The sequence below is a fragment of the Rhinatrema bivittatum genome, chromosome 12, assembly GCF_901001135.1.
Source record: "Rhinatrema bivittatum chromosome 12, aRhiBiv1.1, whole genome shotgun sequence".
In the NCBI taxonomy this organism is placed as follows: domain Eukaryota; kingdom Metazoa; phylum Chordata; class Amphibia; order Gymnophiona; family Rhinatrematidae; genus Rhinatrema; species Rhinatrema bivittatum.
Genome location: NC_042626.1, coordinates 18,024,645 through 18,046,280, shown reverse-complemented (window position 1 = coordinate 18,046,280; position 21,636 = coordinate 18,024,645). Strand labels below are relative to the sequence as shown.

At 47.5% G+C, this 21,636-nt stretch overlaps 1 protein-coding gene across 2 annotated transcripts in view; it reads right to left on the bottom strand.

Moving 5' to 3' along the window:
- Positions 1 to 12,973: 12,973 nt before the first annotated feature.
- Positions 12,974 to 21,636, bottom strand: part of SPDEF (SAM pointed domain containing ETS transcription factor) — a 48,428-nt gene continuing 39,765 nt past the window's right edge. For both annotated transcript variants that reach the window (XM_029573012.1, XM_029573013.1), the window contains exons 5-6: positions 20,235 to 20,375; positions 12,974 to 14,194 (exon numbers count right to left, since the gene is read on the bottom strand). In XM_029573012.1, coding sequence (XP_029428872.1) covers positions 14,016 to 14,194; positions 20,235 to 20,375 — 320 coding nt within the window. In that variant the 3' untranslated portion in view covers positions 12,974 to 14,015. The remainder of the gene's footprint in view (positions 14,195 to 20,234; positions 20,376 to 21,636) is intronic.

The window sequence follows — 21,636 nt, the reverse complement described above, 5'->3', positions numbered from 1 at the left end:
CACCTACAGTACCTGAATGTAATACACTTTGAAGTGTCGAAAGGAGGAATATAAAATCAAATAAATAAAAATAGATCTGGGGAGGGTGATGAGACGTGGGGGTGTGGGGAGCCCTTTTAGGAAAGGCTGGAGGGCAGGTCAAATTGTGCACCGTCCCTGGCCGAGGCCGGAGTGAGTGGGAGGCCGCTCAGTGGGCACTGTCCCTGCAGGGAGGCTGCTAGGGGCTTGGAGTGTGCACTATCCCGAGGAGAGGCTGATGTAGTAATCTGTGCATTACTGGATTTCAGTGCACGGTCGTAATGCACAGATTACAGTTTTATTTTAAACTCCCCCATGCAGTAAGCTAATGCTATGTTAATGCAGTGGAAGTTTAAAAAAAAAAAAAAGCATGTTGAAAGGAAAACATACGTTCGGCACCCGCCAAACACACATTTTAACTGGGGAAGGGGGTGGTGCTATCACTGACAGAAGCAAATACCCGGTGACATCTTATCTGGCTAAGTGTTCCTGATGTCTTTTTTTTTCCCCTCTTTTTTTTGGGGGGGGGGAGGGGTTAAGTGCCAGCACAGTAACACTGGAAGCGTAACTCCATCTGTGCCCTGGAGTTAAGTTTTCAGTGCTGAGAAAATCCCACTTGAGCCAGCGCAGGCACCTCTCTGCATGGGTGAGGGTCAGGTCGCTAAACAGCGCTCCCATTTTGAAATGCATATTTGCTGCGCACAAAACTCCTTGCTGCATTGGCAGAAACTCTTGCACGCAGAAACTGTGGATTGAAGTGCAGGTAAAAGGGTGCGGCCGAGTGAATGCACCTTTCTGCATCGGCCCATGAGTGTGCACTGTCCCTGGAATGAGAGGGGCTCCGCCTGTGTTAATATATGCAATGCAAACGTCTTGTGCAGCTGTCTGTTCTGTGTCATGCCAGCCTGCAGCTTTCTTTCTCAGAAAAAGCTGCAAAAAAAAAAAAGAAAAATCAGAATGAAACCAGAAAAGGAAATATAAAGGATTATTTTATTCATACATCGTCTGCTTTGCTTTCTTGTAGTACAACAAAATATTTCTGCTGTATAAACCCCCCTAACCAGAGCCTAGGCACAATGCTGCCCTTTGTAATGCTCTCCCAGAAATACACAATGCTCCTCTTCATAACGCACTGCCCCCCCATATAACTCCATCCTCAAATGCACAATGTCCCTCTTTATCACCCACTTGACTCTAGGGTGTGCATGTGAAAACATTTCATTTTGCTTTTTCGGTGCCCGCTGTTTGCAAATAGTGTGCACTAAATGATTTAGTGTGCATTATTTGTGAATTGTGCACACTTAAAGCATCTGGTTGATTGGGCTTGCAGTTTTATGTTTCTTTCTTCTGCTGCTCGCAAGTAAGTTGAAGGGAAGGATCCCATTTTCACCACCAGCTTCTTGTGTTTTTGCCTGGAATGAGGAGGTACAAGAAGACAAGTTTGTCCAGGAGCGGAAGTGTGTAGGTGTTGCTTCTGCAGACAGACAGGGAGCCCCCATACTGCAGATGCTGGTGCAAATGGATAATACTTTGTTTTCAGCTACATTACCCTTGGTTATCTCCCCCCCTCCCTCCACCCCCAGTGACCGGAACCAACATTTCCATACTACGCAGACTAAAGAGCATTTTCAATATAATTCCCGCCCTTCTATTTGGCAGCCTCTTGCATTCTCATACTGTGCAAGCTAGTTAAATATACACAGATGTTTAGTTAAATATACACATACGTTTAATATGCAAATCTTTTACTTATCTGAATTTATCATCTTTTCTGCTGTCTGTTTGCTAAACCATGCCTTCTTCACAGGAACAGCACTTCCTGGGTTCAGAGAGAGGGTCAGGGCAATAGAGAGAATAGAAAGCCCTCCCTCGCCATAAAGAGTGACTCCAGTACTGCCCTCCCTTAGCTTTCTCCAGCAATGAACCGGGAACTCGTTTCAAATCAATTTACCAGGCTCTGTGTATCCTGCCCTCCATCCTCCCAGCTCCCTGGTAATAGGATCCTCTTGTTCTTTTCTTAATCCGGAAGGGGGCAGGAGGGAGAGATTAACCATCCAAGGCCCTCCAGTGGTGTAAGAGCACCTTAAATAATCCACTTTAGTTCACCCACACAAGGAAGACATTTGATGCGAGAGATGTGGTTCTCAAACACGAAGACAGCCTGATGAAAGCAGCATGGAAAAATATTTAGAAAAAAATACATTTCTTTACACTTCTGTTTCTTGGACTTAAAGAATCCGTTTCAACGTTTAGTAACAATTAATCCAGGAAAAAAAAAAAAGTCATTCCTTTTTTCAACAAGACTTTATAGTTAATGCTCCAAAGCTGGCTCTCAGTCAGGGGACTGCTGCAGACATTACTGAGACAGTAAAGGCGCACAGCTCACCTCTCTCCTTCAGGCAAAAGTTAGACTGATTGGATCTATCCCAAGACTGGGGACAAAAGCTCCTCTCTTTCTCCCTTACTGGAAAAATATAACTCGAGGCAGTGTGCAGCTTTACTAGTAAGAACGGTACAGCGAGTCCCTTCCCCAAAGAGCTTACAAGCTAAGTGACCCCTGAGGTGAAGGGAGATAAAGTGACTTGCCCATGGTCATAAGGCGTATCCTGGGGCTCCCTGGGTCTCATAGGCCTCTGCTTTTCCTAATTTGCCTATACTAGGACAAGCTCCAGCTCCTTCATCTGCTTCCTGGGCTCGTCTTTCTGGAAGAGCACCCCCCTCTCTCCTTTAGGGATTTACTACATGTTTAGTTTATTATTTATTAAATCTGATTAGCTGCTAAGCGAGCAAAGTCATGAAGGTTTCTCCTCTGACCCTAGGGAAAGGTAACCTGTTGTGCCTGGAAACGCCCCCGTGGTTTTCCATAGCCCCCCACCCCCACCCGAGGGTGTTCCCTGAGGTCTCCCCCAGCCCCCTGAACAAAAGAGCAGGGGCAAAGTCCCCCACCACTTTATTGCACATTACCAGATGAATTTTCAAAAGGAGTTACTCGCGTAAATGTAACAACCATCGTAGCAATTTTGAAAAGCCATTTATGTACATAAAGTGATCTTATGGGAGTAAATCCTATGGGCAAGTCAATGGTATATATTGTAGCAATTTTCAAAAGTCCACTTATATGGGAAAAGTGCATTTACACGAATAAAATCAGATTTTAAGCGCATAACTACTTTTGAAAATCAGGCCCTATGTGTTCTCGATGGACCGGGTGGTGCTCGTCAACTCCTTTCCTCTGCCAGAGGCTGCAGCTCCCTTCTGAACTAAGAATGCCTGAACCCTACGTGTGGCGAGTAAGGGTCACCATTGAGCTAAGGAGGAGACTCTCCCCACTCCCCCCAAGAGGGTACAACTGCCAGCCCGGGGCAGAGAATCAAGCCCAGTTCCTCTTGATGGAAGCATCTAATACTGACACTGGGGTGATCGGGGGTTTAAGGGAAGGGACTCACCCCCTCCTTACCGGATTCCCATCGAGGAAGGCTGCAGCCCTGACCGCCCCCATCTCTTATACCCATTGAAAAGACTTTTCGGCAATCGTCCAGAAAGTGGAGGCTACCTCCTGCTCCCCCATTGTCTCAATCCGGTTCCTCAGACTGTGCCAGAATCAACTCATATCTGAGCTGAGTTTGGCCTGGTTTGTAACCATCCGGCCAGGGGGCTTTCCCTCTTGCCCTTTGGGTGATGTTGGTTAAGCCATGACTGGCCTGTAGACTGGGAACGGCCACTAGGGAAGGGAGGAATTTAATCTTCAGGAAAGCTACTTGTGAAAATCTGCTATCGCAGTGACCATAACCTACCCTGGAAGTCCCTGCCGCATTCCGCAGTAACAGAACTGAAGAAGGCTTGGGATACGCAGAGAGAATCAATGGCTGCAGTTCAGAAGTGAAGGCAAAGCCAGAGGTCCCCTGGGGGCTGTAATAAAATTGGGCTTGCTGATCTTTGGTTCCTATGAGCGTTCCCACCTGAAAGGGTAGATGCCAGCGGAGCCTAAGGAGACCCGTCTTCAGATGAGAGGCCATCCACCTGCCAGGTTTCCAAAATCAGCCACTGCCTCCACCCGCAAAGACCAGAAGACTCCGCAGTGCATAAACATTATTTTAATTCCGGATCTGAAGCGGTGTTTCTCAAAAGCAAATAGGAAGTATTTTCAAGGTTTAATTAAACATAGTTTACTTGTCTAAATTGGACAAAGTCCTTTTCTTTTCTGAAATAGTCTGACATCGTTTTCTTTTTGGATCCAGCACATGGCACAGGGAAGAGCAGGCCTGTCGGCCATGGAAGTTGGAAGGGTTCCTCCTGCCCTGAGCACGTGTCTGTCTGTCTGTCTGTCTGTCTCTCGTGATCAGGCCCACTGAAATCTACTGTAACCTCTTCTCTCCTGTCAGAGAGTGATGCTATTTTTATTTGAATTGAATTTCTGAGGCCAGGGCAAGGAAAGCTCAGCGCCCCCCTTCCCACTCCCATGCAGACGTCCTGGGGAATTTGGCTCCTTTTGGGAGCATGGGCGGGACGCTCTCTGCTTGCCAGTTTGTTCTGGTTCCCAGCTTTGTTCTGCAAGCGCATTAGCAGTGTCCTATCCAAATTTGTTTTCAAGAAAAGCGGGCGATGCATCTTTCCTGGGGACATAGTGCCTTGGAGTATTTCAAGGCTCCTCTTGTTTAGCAGCTGCCACTGTTACAAATCTGAGTACAGTAGGGGCTGCTGTGGCACTGATTGTCATCAGAACTGAGTGCAAGGGTCGCTCGGTGAGGCCTGAAGCGTGAATGCGGCACGGAGGGCTGAAAGAGGATCTCCCTCGGAGCCCCATGCAGGCATCACACACAGATATGTAAAGCATGACTACAGCTCGGACTTCTGAAGAAATGCAGCAGGAACAGGGAAGGGGCTTTTGTAAAAGAAGGGGTGAGGCACACCTTTTATTCCGAAAAAGGGTCCAAACAAATAAGGATATGTTAGGCCATGGAGGAGACCTAGGAATAAGACCAATAGGTGGGCATAAGAACATGCCATGCTGGGTCAGACCAAGGGTCCCTCAAGCCCAGCATCCTGTTTCCAACAGTGGCCAATCCAGGCCATAAGAACAACCTGGCAAGTACCCAAAAACTAAGTCTATTCCATGTTACCGTTGCTAGTAATAGCAGTGGCTATTTTCTAAGTCAACTTAATTAATAGCAGGTAATGGACTTCTCCTCCAAGAACTTATCCAATCTTTTTTTAAACACAGCTACACTAACTGCTCTAACCACATCCTCTGGCAACAAATTCCAGAGTTTAATTGTGCGTTGAGTGAAAAAGAACTTTCTCCGATTAGTTTTAAATGTGCCACATGCTAACTTCATGGAGTGCCCCCTAGTCTTTCTACTATCCGAAAGAGTAAATAACCGATTCACATCTACCCGTTCTGGACCTCTCATGATTTTAAACACCTCTACCATGGCAAGGCGCCAACAGATCAACTGATATTTTGAAGACTGTGACCAGAGCCTAGGAATGTGCAGGGGACAGACCAAACTTAAGAAGAAGGCAGAAAAGCTCCTCACCTGAACACTGCTCTCATCTTCCTCCACCCCTCCCCCACCCTCATCTTAAAATATGTTCTGTTCCTGGAGTTTCTGCTGGGTCCCTTCACCTCATCTCATACTCCTTGCACATCTGGAACACAATGGGAGCTTAAGGCAGCAATGGGGATTGCAGGCATGGGGGGGGGGGGGGGGGTGCGAGAGCCCTGCAAGTCCTGGTTGGAAGCAGCAGAGAAGGCTGTGTCCACTAATCTGAGCCTGACCCAACACCGCAATAGATAGGAAAGGGGGGTCACCACCGTTGCTTCTTACTGCAATAATTATTTACTAGCAGAAACCCGGTGAAAATCCAATGCAGCCCCCTGCTCTCCCTCCCAGTCCCTCCCATGATCCCCTGCCCGACCTCAGCACTCTGCTACTGTCCCCTCCCACCATGGGTACTTTGCAAAGAGCACTGCACATCCTCCAACCTCGTGGCCTTGACCGAGAGAGCTCAGACAGACAGACAGACAGACAGACACCAGCAGCTCCCCCCCCCCCCCCTTACAGACTCGGAGCTCTCCAGATGTGCAGCCAGATTGCTGAAGAGCGGTGAAAACCTGTGCCCTTGGGAAGCAGGGTGAGGACAGGTTTACTGCACCAGGGGCAGATGGGAAAGAGCTCTGCACTCGGAAGACTTTGTCCGCTATCGAGGTGACTCACTCTCAGCTCCTCTGGGCATTTGTTTGCACTAAGGGTGTGCACTGGAAAAATGTTTTCTTTTACTATATTTATTATTATTATTATTATTATTATTATTATTATTAATTTCAGGAGGGAGGGAATTGAGGGGGCAGTTGTTTCATTTGTAGTTTATTTTGTTTTGTTAATTTTAAATAAATCAAAGAAAAAAAAAAAAGAAAAAGCGAACAAAAAATAGTGGCAGATCTGGGCCCCTCGGGCAGGAGCAATCCCAGGTCCCTTCTGCCCTTTCCTTTACACGGAAGCACATCCATGTTTTTTTCTGCCGAGAACGTGAAAAGGAGAAAGGATGCGAGAGAAATGGTGACAGGAGGGGAAGAGTCAACAGTGGCGCCACAGGTGGTGAGTGAGGCTGGGCCAAGCTTAAGTAAACGGAGGCGAGTGAGAGAGGAGCGGCCCCCACCGCCCTGCCAATGTCAGGGAAGTCACCGAAACAATGCTCCCTGACCCCATTGTTCCCTGCTTTCACCCCCCTCAGCCCTGTTTACCCAGCCCCGCATGAGCAAACTTTCCCTGCAGAAAGAAAAGGCGATTTCTCAGGCAGACTGCAGGTGCCTGAAGCGGAAGCGCCCGGCTCTACCCGAGGGACGTCTCACACTGCCAGTGAGAGGTCGGGGGGTGCATTCGTTTGAAACGACCCCAGACAATGTCAAGGACACTAAAAAAAAAAAAAAAAAAAGGGAAAACATTCACGAAAATAAAAATCGACCCCCCCCCCCCCAAACGACATGACACGACACAAAATGATATTTTAGGGCCTGCACACCCCTAATAAGAACTGGGTCTGCTAGTTGTTAGAGGACAGAGAATGTCTGATATAGAATGGGAACCTGCATTTTATTTTACCATATATACTGTAGCAAGCTTCCAGAAACTGCTCTAAAAGCCTCTGTTTTATAGCAATTCACAGATAGGACTCCTGTTATTGACTTATTCTGCCTAGAGCAGGTTCCAAGATCACTTCTGCTACCAGCAAACTGAGATTCACTGGGGAGGGGCAGCAGCCTGGGGGACAGCTGGTAAGGAAGCTAGAACGACCTCGTGGCCGCAGGAGGTCGCTCCACTACTGGGCCAACATGTATGAAAGGATCTAGTAGAAATCAGACAAAGCCTGTATGCAATGGCTCCCTGATAAGAGCTGGATGGGAAGGAATGAGGAGAAAGGCTACACATGATGGCTCCTTCATGAGAGCTAGAGGAGTAAGATTAAGGAGGGAGGTTACCCCTTATGAGATTGGCCTTGCATACTGGCTCCCTGATAAGAGCCAGATGAGAAAGGGTAAGGAGGGGCCGGATATGATGGCTCTGCGAGGAGAGCCCAGTGAGGAGGGCAAAGGGGGAGAAGCAAGTGCATGATGAAGCCCTGATGGGTGCTGGATGAAGAGGAGAAAGGTAAGAAGTAATGCCAAAAAAAAGACGCACAGATTAAAAAAACAAAACAAAACAAAACATGATTAAACTTCTATAGGGAATAGATCCATGCCCTCTCCATCCTTATTGCCTCTAAGATCCTCCAGCCTGTGATGTCCCCAGCAGAGGCTTGCCCTTCTCAGTCATGATGGGAAGTGGGTGCCCTCGCCTGAGCAAACGGCGAGCCAGAATCACAGGGGCACAGGGGCCTTCTGGTCTTTGCGCCCTCTCAAGAATCTCACGCTGGAAGGTGGAGTGCGAACGCTCTCCTGGGAATCGTGCGGGGCTCCGCCCGTCCCCGCCTGCTGCAGCTCAGGGCACGAAGGGCAAGGAGAAAAGGGACAACGCAGAAGCTCCATAAAGGCAGCCCCCTCAAATGACCACAGCATGGAACAAGGCCACTTTTCGTTCCAGTTTACAGAGAGCACCCAGTGCCTCCGTCACCCTTCTAAAGAATTCACCAGAACCCAAAAAACCTACGCACACAGAGCCCTCTCTCATCAACCTAAAATAACAGTCAGAAACACCCAAAGGAAAGATAAACATCACCAGGCAGCTCCAAACTGAGAGTTAACACAATATACATTCTCCCAGGTTACTTCTTTGAGGAGCGAGGGAGGCTCTGGGGTGTGAGCCAGAGAATAGTCCTACAGGCCCAAAAAATGCCTCGTGCTCTCTGCTACCAACTGTATAACCTTGGGCAAGTCTCTGTATCTCCCTGTGCCTTGACAGTGATCCCTCATCTTTGGGGTTACCAGATAACTGCAGGTCATCAGGGTCGGGATAAGCCAGTCCTGGTTTTACCCCATTGCTTGATTGGACTTGTTTTTCTTGGGAAAAATCAATGGCCCGGCCTGTCTTCGATGACCTGAAGACAACCCTGCATACAAGCAACTGATCTCATAACCCCTAAAGAAATCTTGTGATAGTCATCAAATCCTTCTATCAGAGCTCCTTGCTAGAACAAACCGTCCTTGGATCACAGGTTGTTTGCTATGAATAGGATGCACTGTCACATTCCTCCCTATGTGGGGCACGTGGTGTGCTATGATTCTCCTTCACTGGACCTCTACATATAGTGAAAGTGCATTCGTTTCAGCAGCGATGCAGCTGAAGCTGCATGAAAACATCCAGAATGAGTGCAATACACCAAAAAGTGTCCACATAAAGAATGCAAACGAAAGGAATGAGCAATAGCGCTGAATGCTCTTACATCATGTCTTAATAGATGGCAGTAGATAAGGCCCAATTGGCCCATTCTGTCTTCCCAGTTGTCTGTTTCTACCGCATTGGAAAGATGAGCAAATAGACTCCCATATTTAAACTAAAACCAGTCCCCTCCCCCCACATCTTTAGCTCAACTGTATTCCTACACCCGCCCTTTCTAACAGTGCTTCTCAACCCAGTCCTCAGGGCACATCTAGCCAGTCAGATTTTCAGGATATCCACAATGAATATGCATGAGATAGATTTGCATGCACTGCTTCCATTGTATGCAAATCTGTTTCATGCATAGTCATTGTGAATACCCTGAAAACCTGACTGGCTAGGTGTGCGCTGAGGAGCACTGCTCTATAATCAGTCCCAAGCATGTTTAGATTGCATTACACTGCTGGCCTTCACCCCTCAACTGGTAGGCTATTCCATGCTCCTCTTTACTTCTCTCGTTCCCATACTTAATCCAGCGCTCATGACCCCCTCCCATGACTTACCACCAGGCTTTGGTGAGAATCCAAACAGCTACCAAAAGTAGCGAGGCTGTTGTCCAAACATTTGGCTTCCGGGCACTTGGTGATGTGGTTATGTAACCATGGCTGCTCTGTGCAGGTTGCCTCGGCCTTCACGGAGGCAGTTTCAGCAAAACTGAGTACCCCCAAAACAAAGGTAAAAGATACCACCAAAGTGAAGCTGTGGCTGTGATTGGTTTAATTTAAACTTAAGGATACCAACTCAACCCAAGTCAACCAAAAAGGCTGCGCCTGTCCTTGTTTTCCCCCATTGCATGCATGGAGCTCTGGTGGAAATCAGTGGAGCAATCAGCACTACAACTCCATGCATGCAATGGGGCAAAACTGGGATGAGCTCAACCTGGCCGACCTGGGGTGAGTTGGCCAACCTGTGATACTGTACAGAAGAATAGAAAGACACAAGCTGGGGAGACCCAATGATTACATTCTAAAGTAGGATGCATTTTATTTAGGAAAACAAATTACATACAATAGAATCACAGATGCATAACCCACTTCCCCCCACTCCCCATACACCACCCTCTGTTCTGTTCTGTGAAGTGGATTAGCCCCAGGTCACCCTTCAGTTTAGATGAGATACCAGAATGTTCCACAAATGAAGAAAGTTCATTGGCTGAAGGTCCTTCACCTGCCTTACAGGAATTATATTAAAAAACATGATGTACACAAGCATGCACGCACTCGCATGCACGCACACACACACACACACACACATATATGCATACACATATAGGGAGACAGAGATTCTGCTGTAGGAAATCCCCTGATACAATGAATCTTCCCTGGAGTCTCTGTTTCCTTCTAACATGGTAACATTGTGAATGTTGGCAGATAAGGAGCACTTGGCTCACCCAATTGCTCCAGTTAAGGATATCTCTCAGCTGTCAGCCATCCCGCTGCTCTCTGCAAGTCAGTTATGTCATTTCCTTTCTTTGGCCCTCTACCAATCAGCAAAAAAAAAATGTGCGTTTACATTTTCATTTCTAATTCCAAACCTGGGCGTCCCCCTTTGCTGTATCCAGCCTCTCCCCATCACTGCTCTTATCACTGCCCTCTCTCTCTCCCCCCAGCGTGCATTCATTCTGTCACAGCGGTGGTTTCCACTACCTCTGCTGGGAGGTTATTCCAGGCATCCACCAGAGACTCCCTCTCTCCAACTTCATATCATTTTGATTTAGAAATGGCACGAAACAAGACAACGCATGTCGTTGGTGTATTCTGTGTTGTTTTAAAGAACTGCACGTCCCTAATATCATGACTCCTCTTACCCTTGATTTTCTTTTTTCCATGGCTCAGAGCTCTCTTCTCGGACTGTACTGCAACCCGCTGGATATTGCAATGAATCCCTTACCTGTTCCCTTCTCTCTTCCAGGCAGGTAAGCCGGCAAGCGGGGAGCAGTACAGGGCATCCACCTTTCCTGGATATTCAGCAGGACTTGTGCGCATAAATCTCCTGCTGAATAGCCATGGATAAGGTTGTGCAGACAGCTTTAGCACTGCGATTTCTCCAACAAGACCTATGTGTATCGTTTTAGATAGAGAGCTCTATGTACGTGTGCTCACCGGCTAATAAATAGCTCCATCCCAGAATGCCTCCGTGGACGCTCCTTTCTGTGCATAGCCGTGTACTTCTTGTGTGCATGGAAGGTTTTCTGCACAGAATGTGTGCCATTGGCAGGGGTAAAATTTCAATCCCAGAACCCCTCCGTGGACGCTCCTTTCTGTGCACATAGCCGTGTACTTCTTGTGTGCACAGAAGGTTTTGTGCACAGAATGTGTGCCATTGGCAGGGGTAAAATTTCAAAACCTGGCTTTAGTGCGTGGAACTCAAAAATGTACGCATGCAGAGGCTTTCAACGTCGACCTGACGGTGGCCACCTGGCTCCGTTTTCTTTTAGGTTAAGTTGGTCAATCTGATTTTGTGACAAAAGGGTCTCGTGGTGTGACCCCTCAGAAAGGGAATACATCTGGGGACTCTGGGAGTAATTGCATTGCTAACCTGCATTTCTTCTTCTCCAATCATTTTGTGTTCCAGTATTTGCCACAGCATTGTGGAACCAGCTTGGAAATGTGAATAAAACATAAATTTGTCAGGTCGAGGTACTTTTTATTGGCTCAGCGTAAGCTTTATCCAACACATGGGCTTGCAAAGCCAACACTGCTTTCCTTTCCTGATGTCAGGGTCCAGGGTGTTTCTGTGAATAATTCTTACGTTGATCTCACCACTCACAGGCAGCCCAGGTTTCTTCAGGACTCAGAACAGCTGCTGGACCTCTGGTCTGCCTTATTTCTCATTTGAATCTTGCATTTGCTTCTAGCTGTGGTTCCCACAGCCCCGTGCTTCCCAGAATCCTTTGGTCTCCGCGGCTGGCCGCTGCTCCAGCCCAGGTGTCAGGGCGCACTGGGCCAGGACACTGAGCTCTGGGAGTCCCATTGTCCTCTCTCAGGTCAGCCTCAGGTGCGCCTAACACAGCCCACAAATCACTGCCCCCTTCCTCCTCCTCCTGCCAGGACACAAATAATTGAATGGCCTGGCGCTGCTCCTTCTCCCTGCTTAGTCTGAAATATATGCGGCCCCATGAGATTTCCATTCTCTTGGGGGGGGGGGGTGTCCTAAGAACTGCTGGTGGGGGCCTCTGTAGGCCTGAAAGCATCCATTGTCATCTAGACATATTCATGAACCCTATAAAGGTACTTTATTGGTTCACTTTCAGCTAATTTCACCATTGTTGCTGGATAAAGGCAGCTGGTGGCTCCTCCTGTAATACATGAGAATATCCTGTAACAATATGAAAATATCTTGCCAGTCTGCCTCTGTCCAGGCCTTACAGCAAAAAGTTAGAAACATGAACAGGGCAGCCAGGGATCCAACAGTCAAGACGGTGACAGTCACTGAGAGACATTTCAGCGCAGTCAGAGAGACACTGTGGCAGTCACTAAGAGACATTTCGGCAGTACAAGGATAGGAACAGATAGAGACACTGTAATAGTGACAGTCGCTTAGAGACACTGTGGCAGTACAAGGACAGTGACAGCTACTGAGAGACACTCTGGTGCAGTACAAGGGCAGCTGCTGAGGCAGCCTCAGTGACAGTTATCTGTGGAGGTACAAGGACAGTCACCGAGAGACACTATGGCAGTGCAGAAAGAATCACTGAGACACCCTGCGGCTGCAGAAGGGCAGTCACTGATTATAGCAGGAATTAGAATGGAGGCCCAGGGAGATACAGTAAACTCGCCCAAGGTCACACAGAGAATCAGAAGAGAGCTGACCTGGTAACCTCTAAACTACTGCTCAAGGTCATGTCAGGGTAGAGCATGAGAACTGAAACATTTTGCTCTCCATCCCCCTCGCGGAAATGGAAATACTTTTACTAGATACATCCCTAATCTCTGACGTGGTGCTCCCCAAGCTCCTATCCCGATATTCTGGAATAGCCTTCACCCCAGCGCTGAGAGATGCCAGCGTCAATGCAAAGAGTTATCAAGCTGCAGGTGAAGTGCGAGGCGCCCCCCGTACTCTCGCTTCTCTTCTAGGGATTCAAGGATAGGGGTTGCGGGAGGGGTGACCAGCTGCTGGGATTGTCCAGTTCTTTTGCCCTAACCGGTTTTCATCTTTTTTTGTTTTTGGAAGAAAAGTTTCAGTGTGATGGGCTCGCAGCCTCTTAAGACAACATAAAATTCTACTTCTTGCATATTTGGGCAGGAAAACCAACCTCCCTAGGCTCCTGCTCTGCAGTCCCCTATGACCACCTGAATTTGAACCTTGCTGGGGGAGGTGCTCATCCCGGCTGGAGCCCTTGCCTTGTGTAGGGCTGAATTTCATGGGTGTAGGGCAAGGTCACTAGAGTGAGGAGACGGGCACAGCTCATTCCCTGACAAAGTCCTTACAGATCAGCTCATGCTGGTAAGGTCCCTTGGCTGCCACCCCCCAGCCAAGCCCCTTTATCCATTGAGCCAGCAGCTGTAATTCCAGTATGAAAACCACCAGAAACTCGTATCACCCAACCAGACCTACTGCTCCGTGGCAGAGTGAAAAAATGAACTGGGAAGCCTTCAGAAGGAGAGCATAAGATGGTGCAGACTGCTATAAAGTTCCTGATTGCTGCAGGAGCACCAGGGGAAGCTTCCCACAGGTTCACTGAAAGCTGGAACTCTGTAGCAGTCTGTGCTATCCTATGGATTCCTCCGGGCATTCATTTTCTACCCTACTTTTCCAGGCCCTGCTGCCTACCCTTCCTTGAGCTGCTGGACAGAGAGAAGAGTAGAGTTTGCACAAATGCCTTGGTCCCAGGATTAAACTAATTTACAAGGTTTAACAGGCAGTCTATTCATAGTACATTGGTAGCTATTCACTTGCTATTCACGGTCCCTTTCCATCACAGTTAGGGCATTCCTTGCTGCTGGTGTCCGCTGGGAGGCTCTCTTTGGATTCTCGTGAAACCCAACCCAAGGTTCTGTCTTCATTAAGGCTCTGATTCTCTTTTAAGTGTCCTTGTTGGATTGTGGCTGGGATTCCATGTTCTCCTCCTGAGGTCAGTCCTTTGCTGCTGCCCCCTCTCCCCCCTCAGCCGGCAGCACCTCAGACGGGGTGCACAAACTGGTAGACCAGGCGCTGGGAGATGTCCGGCTTCCGGATGATCCCCTTCTTGTAGTACTGCCGGATGGAACGGCTCAGCTTGTCGTAATTCATGGCTGGGCGGTTCTTCCGGATACCCCACAGTCGGGCCACCTGAGCAGAGTCCTCGATCTTGAAGATACCTGGGACAGAAGGCGGGGGAGAAAGGGATCAGTGGAGAGTCTTGGGCAGGGAAGATTAGAGTCCTGCTTTCATGCTGAGGCATTGTAAGGTAAGTCACCAATGAGATGTCAACCGAGGCAGAAAGCGCATCACCTGACCAGGCCATGAATGTAAACCAAACAGTCCTACACTCAGGAAGAGCCCCTGACATAATACTTAAATCAGAACAAAAAACAGAGTTTCATTTAAAAATTGTTTAGTTTCGAAGTAGTTTATCTAAAAGGAATTGTCAGTACTGTGGCTCTAATTCTTTGTGGGCATGTTGGGGTTAATATAATGCTGGGGTGGACAGGAGCATTAGCTTAGCATCAGTAGTAAGGCCTGGTCAGTCAGATTCAGGTTCAGTCTCTTGCCACCCTTGTGCCAGTATGTAGAAACATTTCTGGATGACATCATGAATACACTTATTTTCTCACAGAAGAAGGAAAGACAGTATCCCCAGCAGTTTCAAGGATATTTGGCATGTAAAGCAGAGTTGCTTACCTGTAACAGGTGTTCTCACATGGGCTCCATCCGATGATGTCACCCATGTGCGAGGTCTGCCATCCTAACAGCCACCTGCAAAAAGATACTCCTTCCAGCAAGCTACATGGCTAACAGTTAGGGCTGTCAACCAGCTCCGGATTTTCAGGACAGAGTGATCCAGTCCTGGTTCTACTCCAGTGCGTGCAGGGACTTGTAGTGTTCCTTTTCTAAGGAAATGCATTATGGACAGGTCAGAACTATAAGTCCCTGCATGCAATGGGAATAGAACCAGGAGTGGATCAAGTTGACCCTGAAAATCTGGATCCAGTTGTCAAGCCTCCTACGGTATATTCTGAAGCAAGAGAAAGTCTTCCCTCATACACCCCGCAGAGACCTCTCTCTCCATCCATCTATTGCATCAGCTTAGCCAAGTGATGGACCACAGGGGTCTGCACTGCTAATTGGAAAGATAAAGGAAAAACAAACCTGGCCTGGCCTGTGCAAGGACGGGATCTAAGAATATAATGTGTTAAACCCCAACGCACAGTACAGCAATAGCAGAAGCAACAACAGCAGCTGACTACTGACCGGACCAGACACCGGGATCCCGTTGCCTTCGCTTCCGGCCAACGTGAGGAATCAGCCATCTTGGGGGACAGATCATCCTGCTCATCTGGTAGCCAGGCATAGAAAGACATTTCTGTGTGGAACTGGCTTACTGTAGGTGCTAATCTGGTGCTTTATCTATGTACCAGGGTTATAATAAGCATTAGAGTACCACTGGTCAGTCTCTCCTGTGTCTATATCCCGCGGGTGCTTTCTGTTAGTGGCTGTAACAGGCATAGACTAATCTCTTCCAGGCACTGAAAGCTCTCTGGTGTTTGCAGAGTAGCAAACTTTTCCTATGTGGTGGAGAAACTGCTTCCTTTGGACCAGAACTTACTATTTTCCAGTTTCCCCACCACCACCACCGGTAAATTCACGCTTTCCATTGCTTTTCAACAGGAAAATGAACTGACCTCCTTCTCCCAATCCCTTATCAAGGGGGAGTGAGCCTCAGGGCTCAAAGTGTCTCAGCTGTTTAGTCACTTGAAGCTGCTGGGAACATCCCAGGGGTGATATCCGCATGCGCCCTCACCATCCTGGGATCCTGGCATGTGCTGATACGGGATCACACAATGGCTTTGCTCAGCTTCAATGTTCAGAAAAACTCATTAACCAGGCAAAAAGGCACTTTTACTCGCCCAGATAATAATCCGCCTACCATTTCCGTTCAACTGCCATGTGTGTGGAAAATGCTGGGCTTCTTGGACTGAAGTGCTATTTGCCTGTGCATAATTGGTGAAAAATAACCTGTGAAACTCACGCACTAGATGATGCAAAGTATTGAAACAGTGTGAAATCTGGTATTGCAGATGTTTGCACGGAAATCAAAAGAATGCAATGGGCAACGTACCGCTAGCTCAGGCCCGCCCAAGAACCCAGGAGTTCTGCTCTGTTCTATTTACAGCTGGGCAAATTTGGTAGAGGCTGTCAACATGAAAACCACTAAGGACCGCCCCATGCTGAGAGGGACCACACAAAAAACAGCCTCAATAAAGCTGACGAGAAGACCAACTAAAAGAACCCTGGGAGTTCTGCATCGCATTGCAGCAGTTTCCACAGCTGGAGCTGGGGGGAGGAGACCTAGGGTACTATCAGTGAGTACCCCTGGATCACCAAGCAGTCTGTCTGAAAGTAGATAGAAGTCCCTTGTTAAAGCAGCACATTCCTTTGCTATTTAATTACCAACGGGCCGATACAGTAAAAGTCGCGGGCGATTCTGTACTCAAATGAGGGCCATGGCAAAAAGAGGCGCTAGGGACACTAGCGCGTCCCTAGCGCCTCTTTTTGGACAGGAGCAGCAGCTGTCAGCGGGTTTGACAGCCGACGCTCAATTTTGCCGGCATCAGTTCTCAAACCCGCTGACAGCCATGAGCTCAGAAACTGGATGCCGGCAAAATTGAGCGTCCGGTTTTCAACCTGCGAGCCGCGGGCCGATTTCAAATCTTTTTTTTTTAACTTTTTTTAACTTTCGGGACCTCCGACTTAATATTGCCATGATATTAAGTCGGAGGATGCACAGAAAAGCAGTTTTTACTGCTTTTCTGTGCACTTTCCCGGTGCCCGGAGAAATTAACGCCTACCTTTGGGTAGGCGCTAATTTCTGAAAGTAAAATGTGCGGCTTGGCGCACTGTTAACCCGCATCCAATTGCGGGTTAACAGTGCGCTCCACCGGAGCTCACAGTACTGTATCGGCCTGCATATGCGTAACAATTTTACTTTTTGTTATGTGAAGGAAAATATTCCTTGGTACATCTGTCTCATTCTATTTCCCTGAAGCCAGATCTCCAGATATTAAGAACATAAGAACATGCCATACTGGGTCAGACCAAGGGTCCATCAAGCCCAGCATCCTGTTTCCAACAGTGGCCAATCCATGCCATAAGAACCTGGCAAGTACCCAAAAACTAAGTCTATTCCAAGTTACTGTTGCTAGTAATAGCAGTGGCTATTTTCTAAGTCAACTTAATTAATAACAGGTAATGGACTTCTCCTCCAAGAACTTATCCAATCCTTTTTTAAACACAGCTACACTAACTGCCCTAACCACATTCTCTGGCAACAAATTCCAGAATTTAATTGTGCGCTGAGTGAAAAAGAACTTTCTTCGATTAGTTTTAAATGTGCCACACGCTAACTTCATGGAGTGCCCCCTAGTCCTTCTATTATCCGAAAGAGTAAATAACCGATTCACATCTACCCCTTCTAGATCTCTCATGATTTTAAACACTTTCAAAGCAAAAGTTCTTTGGGTCGGAAAACCTAGCATTTGAATTGTTTTGCAGAGATGGCACGTGCTCATGGAGTGCCTTGCTGGATGAGAATACATCACCTTGCAGTAATATGCCCTCCACCCTGCAGGCATCCAGGATTTCACTGCCCAGTATTTGGATAAAATGGATACATTTAAGCATTCCTACCATATAAAAATAAAGTGATATAAGGGTGCAGTAAAACGTAGGTCAGCGCCTTTTGTATCTGGGCACATGAAGCCCTCATCTGTTACATGTTTTAATGTAACTGTCTGTTGTACTCACCCTTTCCGATGCAACCTCCATACACTATCTCTGTTTCCATCTCTAACTCTATTACCTCTCCTGATGCCACCTCTATACGCATCCTTTGATGATCTCTCCCTATGTTTCCAACCACCCCATTATACGTTTATACCCCTTTATAATAAGATCAATGTCCTTGGTAAACTGTAGTTTTGTACATAGTTCTTAAGTTGATCAACTTAAATACTTCTTACTTATACTATGCTGTTATGATGTCAATTTGATCCATGTACCGGTTTCAACTTACTCCTTGTATCTGTTTGCCTCTTACTATAATCACTAGGCTTTTTGAAAACTATTACGATGCATTTATCTATTATGCTTAATTTTATTGCACTGTTTTCTTTGTAAACCGATACGATGTGCAAACGGCAATCGGTATATAAAAACCTTTACATAAATAAATAAATCTTCACACCCACATAGGGCACACAGGAAAGCCTAGCGCTTCTACAGGGTGGGAGCTGGAAGGGAAGCCTCCATTCCGGCAAGACCCATCAATGGCAGCCATGTACCAGCAGGGGGTGCTCTTGCAGTGCTAATTGTCCACGTCCCCTGCTTCCTTCCAAAGGCTTTACTGTGCTATTGCTTTTAATGGACCCCTTAACGTCTGCCAACTAACGTAGCCTCTTGGTTTCCATTTCTTAATTCAAAGCAGGGGTCTGAGAGCTTCTTTTCTAAAAGTTAGCTGGAGGACGGTGAGGGTTTTCTTGTGGGCCCACAGTAACCGTAACTGTAAGCAGTTTGCTCCTTTGTTGCGGCGTTTGCCACATGAACTGGGAAGCGCAACTGGTTTTGCAGAAAGGCTGTTATGGCAGTCCCAGCACCCGTCTTTGCACCTGTGCCTTGGAATCCAGCCTGGCAGGAAGGAATCCTGTATCCAGGTCCAAGCCCCCAGGCACAGGCTTAACTGCTTCCTGATGAGCTGTTCCTCTGTTTGCATTTTCAAGACAAAGGTGCCTCCAAAGGAAAAGAGATTTAGAGAGAGCATGAAAGAGGCATGGCAGGAGGACCCTGGGGGCTGGGCTCCCTCTTATGGTGGGACCATGGGAGCTCTGGGGTTAGAAGGAAGAAGATAGCCCCCCCCCCCTCCAGCGTGGGACAGAGAGGGGAGCTCTGGGGGTGAGAGAAAGAGAGCCCCCTCCCCATATTGGACAAAGGGAAAGCCGAGAGAGAGAGAGAGGGATAGATAGTTTATTAGTTTATCTCACAGCTAACTTAATAGAAATACACAGGGCATGAGAATTATACTTGTGAATAAGTAACTCACATGGTCAAGACCTACCTCACTCAACAAATGAGATTTTTTTACTTGACATGATGTAACCGAACCTTTATGGCACTTGTTAGAATGTACTACCGTACACATTCATCTACTTTAATTTATGTGCCTGTATGTAAACCGTTGTGATGGTAAATAACTTAACGACGGGACAGAAAAGATGTGAAATAAATAAATAAATAAATAAACTCGTGGTGGTGGGGGGGGGGGGGGGGGGGGATGAAAGGGTGGGAGACAGCCCATCCCAGTGGATGAGAGAGGGGGGACGACGCTCGGAGGGGTAAGCGTGAGGGACACTGCTGCCTGCTGAAGTTGAGCTTTGGATAAACCGAGTCACTTAAGCCTCCTGGAAGTGAGATCAGACAGCAGGGAGACACTCCAGCCTCGTTTTCCAGGACTTTACCCTCGTTCTTCTATGTTCCCATCTATCCCTGTTAGATCACCTTACTCGTAGTCTCCTTGGGTTGAAGTATCCACTGTTTGATGTAATATTTATTTATTTACTTAATTTATATCAATTGTTTGATGTATCCACTGTTCGATGTAATTTATAACTTGGTTTGATGTAAACCGAAGTGATATGTCTATGCATGAATGTCGGTATAGAAAAGTTATAAATAAATCTTAAGCAAAGGGTGAGTGCATCGTGACTCCCTAGGCCAGCTCTCTGGCTGCTTCTCCCTTCATTCCTATCAACAGTCAATTTCCCAATGAGAGCCCTCGGGAGCGTGGCCCTTCCTGCTGATCCTAGCCTGAGGTGCGTGAAGCAAAGATTTACTTTTTGATAGGTTTCTTGCACTTTTTTTTTTTTTTTGAATGACGGTGGTTTTTGTGCGAATGTGGCCCAGACCTCGATGCCCGGCGTTGCCCGTTTACAAGCTTCAGACTTGCGTTAATAATTTCAAGCCCCTGTGTGTGCCCGCTCCCGCCCATCTTTCCATATGAGGAAGAAAGTGATCGTTACTGGGGAGGGATGAGAGTTTCGGTTTTCCCACCCGACTCTCCCCCCCTCCCCCCCAAAAAAAGAAAAAAATAAGAATAAAAGAAGATTCTTGGCAACCCCAGCGCAGAATCTCTAAAGCACTTCTTACCTTTCTCCTTATTTAGCCACCGAATGAAGCGTCCGTAATTGTGGGGTTTCAGCAGAAGCTCCTTCAGGAACTGCCAGAGATGGATGGGCTGACCAGAGCAGGAAGAATCTGCTTCGCTGTCCGTCCAGTTCTCCTCGCTCCCTGAAAGAGAAGGAAATCCGTCTGCCGGCCAGAAAAGGAAGGAGGAAGCTGTGGGCAGACCTCCTGCTCCAGACAGGCCTGCTGTACCGTGCCTTCTCCCTCCCTCAGTTCAGAAAAGGGGCTGCTAAAATGATCCCGGGCCTACAGCGCAAACCCCACACAGAAGTGCTGCAGGCACTCAGAACGTGCTCACTGGAGCAGGAAACAGACATCTGACACAGTATGGCAAGGAGAGGACATTCAAGGAGGAGGGATCATGATATGAAGTTGTAGGGGGTTTTCGGAGGAGACATGGGGAAATGTTCATTTATCAGGCAGGTAATAAATGGCAGGAATAGCCCATAGGCCTAGACAGTGGCAAACCAGAACCGGGACAGACACAGAATGCATGGGTAACAGCAAGTGTGTGTGTGTGTGTGTGTGGGAGGGGGTTCCCCATAGACAGCAGGAAGGATGGAGGGGGCTTGAGTGTTTTTACACAATCCTATGGGACTTTAGGGTGTCAGGGGAGGCAGAGAGTGGCACTGCGGCTGCATTAGGCTCCCAAGGAGGTTGGAACACCCGTGGTTGCAAGCCTCACGTTAGTGGTGTGGCTGCAGTGGACTTCTGCGAGAGCTGACACAAACCACACCCTAACAACGAGCACAGGGTGATCAGAGGTTTCAGACAATGGCCTTACTGATTTGGGTGCCTGTTTGGATTATTACAAAACTTTGCGGCAACACGTGGGAAGGCGCCTGAGTGCTGCACTAAGCATTGGAGCTGGAAGAACTAACGATGAGAATACTAAGGCTTGCAATAGCCTACGTGAGGTAGAGGTCAGCACTAAGATGAAATTTCCAATACAGAGGGCAGTCGTAGGAACAGAGTTGAGAGGTTGGGTATATAAGATAGTTTAGATATGGGAATTTTATACACTCATGTATGGAAAGTGATGGAGAATCAGAGAGGAAGACTAGGTGGGACAAGTGGTCCTTATCTGTTACTAGCTAGCTCTCCAGCCAATGCAACATTAATTGGTCAAGCAACTGTCCAACCAGCTAGCCAACTAGCCAACCCATATCTAGTCACAATTTACTAAGTAACCAATCAGTTAATTTATTAATCAACAAATGAATGAATCAACCAGTCAGTATAGCACTGAAATAATTAGTTAAGCCAGTCAATGATATTAACTGGCCAGTTTAGTGCTAAGTATTGGTATTTGTACACTACCTTTGATTCAACCAGGATCCCCGTGCACATTACAGTTTAGTATGTC